This window comes from Apteryx rowi, unplaced genomic scaffold (genome assembly GCF_003343035.1).
Source record: "Apteryx rowi isolate R43461 unplaced genomic scaffold, aptRow1 scaffold_209, whole genome shotgun sequence".
Classification (NCBI taxonomy): Eukaryota; Metazoa; Chordata; class Aves; order Apterygiformes; family Apterygidae; genus Apteryx; species Apteryx rowi.
Window position 1 is genome coordinate 1217458 of NW_020448408.1, and position 8048 is coordinate 1225505.

The following is an 8048-nucleotide window of genomic DNA, read 5'->3' on the forward strand; positions in this document are numbered from 1 at the left end:
TCAGAAAGGGAGACGTGCAAGTTTAATCCCTTCTGTGTCTGAGAAGTTTTATACCTGTATATCCTTCTTCTCTTAATGCCCTAGCAACAACACTGTTCTGTGTGTGTCTGTTCAGCCTCTTGCCAAAGCTGTTTTATATATAAAAATAAATGCTGATTGGGTGAGCAAACTTTCAAGACTCTTGCTAGTTGATTAGGGGAGGTGTGTATGAAGTGTGCAGGGAAACCTGGATCTTGGTCACTTACTCTAATACCTGTTTAATATAAAATACACAAACAGCCCTTGGAACAAGAGCTAGAACCAAGTCCTTTCTTCTGTGAAGGTAGGGCTTCACCGTGCTAGATGAAGTATCATTTGCTCCCTCTTACTTCTTGCCAAAGCCCAATTAATCTTTAATTATTTGCTGCGAGTGGTACAGCCTCAAGTGGCAGGATAGGTATTCTTTACCCCCGGCCTAGTGCCTGTTTCCTCCCCTTATATCAGATAGCTTGGTGAAGAAGGTATTCCCCTAAAACAAGTGTGGATTTACTAGGAGAGGACCAAGAGCTTTTTAGCATCCTTCTGCTTTTCCCCATCAGCATGATTTGGGGCAGTGCATTTGGACATTACCTGAAAGTTTAGGACAGCCAGCAGTTTGGTCAGAGCAGACAGGTGATTATTGTTCATGCAAAAGCAGATAGCAGGGTGCAATCACCGTAAATCCARCAAGTCCAGAACATGTCAGATCTCCCGTGCATTCAGTCTGCATATTTTGGCCATCTGTGCAGTACTTACATGGTAAGACTTAAGTTTCTTTCTTTCATTACACACATACTACATGATGCACATAACCTTTTATTCCTGCTAAATATTTTCTGGGGCAAAATGTTCWAAATTCCCATATTACATGGTGCAGTCACTGCTGTGCTGTCTCTCCCCAATTCCCCTCCTTCCTCCTCTTCTCTTCTTGCCTCTGACAGGGATCAAGAATACATCTGCGTCTGCCAAGAAGGTTGGAAATATAGGTTTCAGTTGATACCCATCTGGATSGGTGATGTAGCCTCTGAAATACTGTCTAAAGAGGTGGTAAACTTGCTCCATTGGCCTTCAAGTTCAGTAATCGTTGTTATATTTTCTGCCAGGCAATTTAGCAGATGTACAGTGGGAATACATATGGGATAGTACTGCTCACGTGAACTAGCTTAGGGATATGCCTAGTCTGTGAACACCATGAAGCACTGAAAAAGACTTGAAGCGGCTCATTTCTTGAAGACTGGGTGCTCTGGGCATTTTCAGTTACAGCATTTCGGGTGCTTAGTGAAACAGTGAAATGTTAGCTTCTCCAGGTAGCTTCTAACCTTCTTTTACAGTAATAGATGATAGCTGAATGGGGATTTGGGGAAGCTCAACTTTAGGCTGAGGCACTTAAGACTGCACAGTCCTAACCCTAAGCTTTTTCTTCTTCCCTTTTCAGTGCTTTATTCCCAGCTTCTTTCATGAAGTGTGAAAACCCTGGCTAATTTACATGTTTCTCCTGTTCTAGCCAGTATGCCTTTTTGTTGCTCACTAGGATGTTATTTCCCACATGCTAGCCTACTACAGGGAACTGCTTATGTAAAAATCATTGCCAGTTTGCAGTCCACATTTTTCAAATAATGCAGACTGCGTAGTTAACAGAGCCCTCTAGGGGTAGTTTGTTTGCCTTACAGTTTTGTGAAATGATTCTGTATTATCTGTTGTTCTAGGCAGATTTTCCATATTCTGTTAACACAGTGCAATGTTGAGTATGTTTTTTTCTTAGTAGTTCAGTAAAAGAGAAAAGGGAAGAAATGAGGACTGTAGGAAATAGAAAGTTTCTCGTTGGGGAAATTGGTGAGGAAAGTTAAGAATTAAAGAATCAAAATGGGATAAGCGATTTAAAGTACAAGCCTAGAATTTTGCAATTGGAGCAAGGTGTTTGTGAGGCTTATAGAGGGTATCTGCAATCGGAGAGCACAAAGCAAAGAGAATATTCTGATTGTGGGGGGGAAATATGCCAACATCTGGGTAATGCTTATTTGGGAAGTGTCCTGGGTAGTGGGGGAAGGTGGTGGCAGGGGCTGCCAGGGCCCATCCCCCTACCCCAAGGGATCAGGGCCCGGGGGCAGCTGGGGCAGCCCCAGCCCCTCGGGGCATCGGGCACCGCCGTGGGGCCGGGCCAAGGCCAAGGTCGGGGTGGGGGTCTGGGGGGCCTGTGGCCGGGCAGGGGCAGGGACTGATGGCCCCAGGCTGGGCTGAGATGGGGCTGGGGCTGGGGGTGCCCCCAAGGACCTGACAGAAGGCATTTTTTGCATCCATAATGCATTAACTGAAAGAATTATCTGCATGTTTTATAGAATGGAGGGGTATGCAATACCTTTTCTGCAAGGTGTTTTAATCTGAGAGGACGGGGGAAAGTTTTCTCGGGAACTGAAAAACAGACCCTTCAGCAATCTTTCTCTTGAAATCTTACAGTAATCTTACAGTGACGCACACCAGTAATCATTAACTCCGGTGGAAAGTTGACTTAACATGCTACAGGTATAATAATGAGTCTAGCCAGATTCTAAGGTTATTTAATCTTTTCCTTCCTGTCAGCTCTCTCTACTGCACATTTTTTACATTTTAATGCCTGTAGTCATTTCATTCTTTCAATCTTTCCATCACTTATTTTACATGAGAAAATTATTAAAATATATATTTTTATCAGAGAATAATAGAGCATGTGCAAAGAAAGGTAGGATGAGCAACTCTCCCAAGTTTCCTTTGTCAAAAAGATTCCTGTGCCTCCTTCTTAGTTCCAACACACCAGTACCAACTATGATTAATCAGTCTGAAGAGACAGTGCCCCATGTAGTTTAACAAATTTCATTTTCAAGTTTGGGTACTTTAGACCTTTCCCCAACTAAATCTTCTTCTTTTCTTCAGATAAAACAGTCTCTTTTAAGGGTTTGTCGTCAGTTAACAGGTCTAGCTGATTTCACTGCATCAACAATACAATTCATTTATCTTCCTTTCTCCTAGACATGGAAGGAATTCAATTTAACTCTTCAGAAATGTCTGCAAACACACAGATTGTGAGTTTTATTTACTTTACATATAGGTATTACTGTAATAGCTTCCTGTTTTATTTCCAGTGAACACAAAAATCGCACTCATAACAGGATTATGAAGCTTTTTCACTTCTCGTTCATGTGGATGTAACCTGAAATCACTGTCTCATATCTGATGACTTTTTGCCTTCCCATTAACTTCTTTTTCAGTATCTCAAGAATAAGAGAATTACAGGTATTTAAAACAGAAAGTGCACCATAGTTTTATCCCAGGGATACTTTTTTGACCTTTCAAACCCCTTTCTTGTCCTGTCAAAATAAGCATATGGCCAAGCATCTGAGGGCCATATGTACCTCTGTGAGCTGAGGAGGAGGTGGCAAGCTGCAGGCAGGGAGCAGAGGCAGGAAGACCGTGATTCCCCTCAGACCCTGCCATTCCTGTGTGCAGTGGAGCTTGCCTGGGAGCCTCTGGGCATGCATCAAGTGCATCAAGCACAGCTTCAGCCTGGCTCACTGCCTCCCATAGCTAATGAGTCAGCATACTCCAGAGCCCTGCCGCTGATCTTGGGACACAACTCCGAAGCAAGAACCATATTTGGACCGCTTTCAGGCTGTCTGCACCTCAAGACAGGTTGGATATCCCTACTCCAATGCATGGGTTTCACTCAGTGATCTCCACTCAGTGAAGCTCAGATTTGCACTGCTGTCTATCATCTGACTTATATGGTATTTAAATTACCTGTATTTAGAARTCGTTTATATAATTGCAGCAATAGACAGGTCAATAAACACTAAATCAAGGACCTAGTTTATAATGCTTAGCAACTTCTGGGTGAATTTTTAATTGCATGCATTAAATTGTTGCTCTTTTTTTAGCTGGCTAGGTTACAGTTGTACACTGACTGGGACACAACCATTTTTATAGGTAGGAAACAAACTGTATGAAAAAGGAAAAAGAACAATCCCCTCTCAGCCTTAGAACCTCAGCTGAAAAACATACAAGGGAACATATTACTCTCCCCTTTCTTTTTTCAAATTTTGTCAATTTAGTTACTCAGAAATCTAAGGGCCCAAAGTGCCCATTAGAACTTTTCAAAATCCTGGACTCAGCAAAACTCTGAAATTTCTGAAAACAAAGAAATGAAGAGTTAATAGACATACTATCCACTCTGCAGTAAGTATACAACATCTTACTTGTATTTGTTGTGTTACACTTACCTATAGGTTGCTATATTGAATGGTAAAAAGGATCAGTTGGAGCAAACTTGTGATTGTGAGGAGGGGCAATATATGCAGAAGATCTCCTCTGCTTGACCTCTGGGTATCTGATTATCAGAGAGATCCAGTGTGCCTCATTTCACCATGCCATCATTGCCGCATCAGCAATGCAATGCACAAATTTTGTCATCTTTTGGATTTTTGGCAGTCGGAGGATAAATGAAGCCCGTTAATTCAGAGATGGGTAAATACAGGACAGTGCTAGAATGCATCATGTGCCTACGGCTTACATGCTTGTAAAAATTTGCACAAGCAGTATTCTTTTGGTGGATGGGTTGAGTGATTTACATGAGACGCAGGCAACTGCCCCTGCATACAAGGGTAGTAGGCATATCCTGGGAGCAYGGAGGTGTCGCAGCAGGCAGAGGTAAGGTTGCACACGTACACACTTCTGCTACATAGACCGAATTCTCAGAATTGTGAACTTTGCAGACCTTGGTGTTTTGACAGGACATACGATAGGAATGGATACCTTAACTGATAACATAGTGCTTTGTCACTGATATTTTTCAACTTTTTAAAAACTGAAGAGACATGTTTGATTAAGAGAAACACTTAAGCACTTTGGAGTCATCATGTAGATTTGAAACTTCAGCTTTTGGACTTCAGCTGGGAAAGATATTTTTAATAAATAAAGGTAAACCAAAAACAGTTGCAGGGGAATCAAAACTAGTTATGAAAATAGGCTGAATTTCATAAATTTAGTTTCAATCAAAAAAAAAAGAGTTCATTAATGTTAAAATATTTCATATATTTTCAAAACAGGAAGCTTTACTTCAGAAATATAAAAATATTTTAATGTTTGAATCAAAGCTTTTTGACTTTTAATTTCAGAGTAGCATTTTAAAATGTTCTACATCTTAAAAAATGAAAATAAGTGTTTTAAAAGAGGTAAGTGTGATTTTGTAATAAATATAATATTTTTCTTTCTGTCAAGCCTTCACCCTCCTGAAATCAACAAAAGTGGCTTTTAAAACAAAATGTTTGAAAAATACTGTTTTGGCTTCATTTTGAATTGTTTCAAATTTAAATTAGGTGTGAATTTGAAATGTTTCTGGAATTTTCTGGAGTTCATTGTTGCTGCCATTGTTGGTAAGAAAAGTTGCAGATATAATATACATGACACTGATTAAAATAAATTTAATTGTAAAATGAAACACTGGTGTCTAATTCCCCTTTCCAACTTCTGTCCTGCCTGTCTCACCACACATAGCCCTGTTGATAATCAACTATGGCAATATAGCTTAGTGACTTAAGGACCTGTATTATAGCAAGCTTAGCCCAAATGAGACCAAAAGACCTATAGAGAGCCTATTTATAGCGATATAAACAACAGATAGTAGTTAATATCTTTATATAGTATCAAAACTCAAGGTCATAGCACAGATGGCTGAATAATTCCACACTAGAAAAGTGGTTCTCCCGTCACCGTTATGACTAAGATATACTTGTASAATTTGGTTATGACAGTATGGAGGGGAAAGCATTAACAGAGGCTAACCTTCCCCTCAAGAGGACTGCTTCCTCACACTCTCTTTAAAGTCCATGGACAAAGATAAGCTTCTCCAAGTGCAAATTTACAGTACTTAAGTTTTTGTGCTGAACTGCATTCTGTAGGAGACTTTTCCTTTCCATTTATTGTAAAAAGAGCCCAAGAAAATGGTTTTCATTATAGTCATCTCTTACAAATATCACCCAAAATGGGAAATTTTGGAACTACCAAAAGCTGTGACTAGGTAAACAATAATCCTATGCTATCCTGCTAGCAGAGATGTACATTACTATCCCATTTAGCTCAGTCATCACTCCAATTTAATAACACAGCTGAGTTTCTGATAGGATTGTACATAGATGGGAATGGATAAAAACAAAGTGTAAGGCCTGAGAGATCCCTTACAAGAAGAAGCCCTGAGGATAGTAACTCTGTGTTATCATCTTCTCTAACCTCCTCACATATTTTCATACAAGACTGTGAAAGTAACATAATAGTCCGTTATATTGCTTCTTTTCTTGTATTAGGAAACTGATTGATTTGGTTGGTTTTTTTTTTTTTGAACAGAGATTGTTAATTAAAATGTATTGCCTAGAATACTAGCTCACAAGTACTGGGCAGGGTCCTTCCCAGTACCTTGTGATTTTTCAAGCTTAATCCAGACTTCTCACCACACCATTTTATATTTGAGTAGGTTTCTCAGTTAATAAACAGAAACTACAGATTTAACTAAATCCACACCTGTCACCATATTCAGGTCCCCATCCCTATTAGAAGCAATGAGGATCTTAAAAATTCATTCCTTGCTAACTGATGCCCTCTGCTGTTACTATCTATATTACAAGCGGTAACTCTCGGAGAAAATTCCTTGGCTTTCCCTCTTTTGACCACTTTGAACATCAGCGTAGTCTTTGCCATCAACTCTTTTACTCCAAAACTCAAGGCTGTTAAGGAAACTTGTTTCTGGCCCCAGTCAGCTAAATTTTTATTGATCCTTTCGAAAGACTCATTGCATTACAGCTGTGTTGGCTTGCTATTTCTCAAATTATTTCTAAAAAATAATGCTGGCATGTCATATGCATTTTTTCTTTTAAGTCTTTCTCCTCTTTTGCATCTTGTCTGCTTCTGAAATTGCACAAGGGAAGATGTGTTAACGTGCTTTCTTCTCCCAGACTTATATTTAATCTCTAAATTATACCTTTAGGAGTTACAATCATCAAGAATGTTCCTTCATGGTTTATGGTCTCTTTCAAGAAATACTGCATAGGCAATCAGTGTGCCTGATGACATTGATGACATCTCTAACACATAGTGACAATGAAAAATGACTTCTCTTTGAGCCCAGCCTTTTGTAGTGTTGGCATTACACACTGTTTTCATATACTGCTATGGCATACTGAAACACTGACCTCCCTTATTAAATACTGACTCCTTATTAAGTGTATACTCAGAATGGTATTTGCTCACTTTCATCAGAATGCTTTTACTTTGTTTTAAGGAATATGATGCTTGGACTGTTACGCTTAGAGAGTCTGTTCAGATTGGTATTCCAATATCAGCTACTGTTTGAGTTTTCTTCAGATACCAGATTGTTTTCTCCTAATCTTGTTATTGAAGGTCCATTAAGTAGATTGCTATCCTTACTATCATTTCCAGTTATTTGGGGGGGGGCGGTTGCAGGTGTAATTTTCCCTATCATATTCACTTTATCTGGCYTTGGTCTAATACTTCTTTTTTTCTAAGGTAAAATCACAGGAATTCATTTGTTGTAACAGTGATCGCATTCTGCTCGCATTCAGTTTTAGGCTTTCATATTTGGTCTTGTCCATAGTGCTGCAGAGCTGTCATGTTCTTCCTCCTGCTGACATCTTTAGAAAGCCATCAATTATTCATTTCACATCTGCCACTTCTATTATTCAAGTTCTTAACTCTGAATATCTTCTGCAGGCAAAATTTCAAGGTGATCCTTCTGAAGCACCATCTTCAAAATGAAGCGTTCAAAATGGGAAACGTGCAGTTTTCTTTGTTAGGCTGATCTTTCCGGAAAAACTTGTCCTAGAAAGTTTGCAAATTTGATCATCTAGGGTAAGAAGGGTAATGTGGAGGGCAAACTGGAGACCATCAAGCAGGATTTCAGAGCTCTGGGGATGGTGGTCAAGGGTCTGGGAGCCCAGGTCATCTTCTCCTCAATCCTGCCAGTGAGGGGGATGGATGAGAGGAGGAGGAGA

General features: G+C 39.7%; 1 protein-coding gene across 1 annotated transcript in view; it reads left to right on the top strand.

The window, feature by feature from the left end:
- Positions 1-3398: 3398 nt before the first annotated feature.
- The window catches only part of DNAJC3 (DnaJ heat shock protein family (Hsp40) member C3), a 49053-nt gene continuing 44403 nt past the window's right edge, over positions 3399-8048 (top strand). Inside the window, exons 1-2 of the mRNA XM_026064078.1 lie at positions 3399-3681; positions 5364-5420. Of these exons, the coding sequence (XP_025919863.1) occupies positions 3399-3681; positions 5364-5420 (340 nt within the window). The remainder of the gene's footprint in view (positions 3682-5363; positions 5421-8048) is intronic.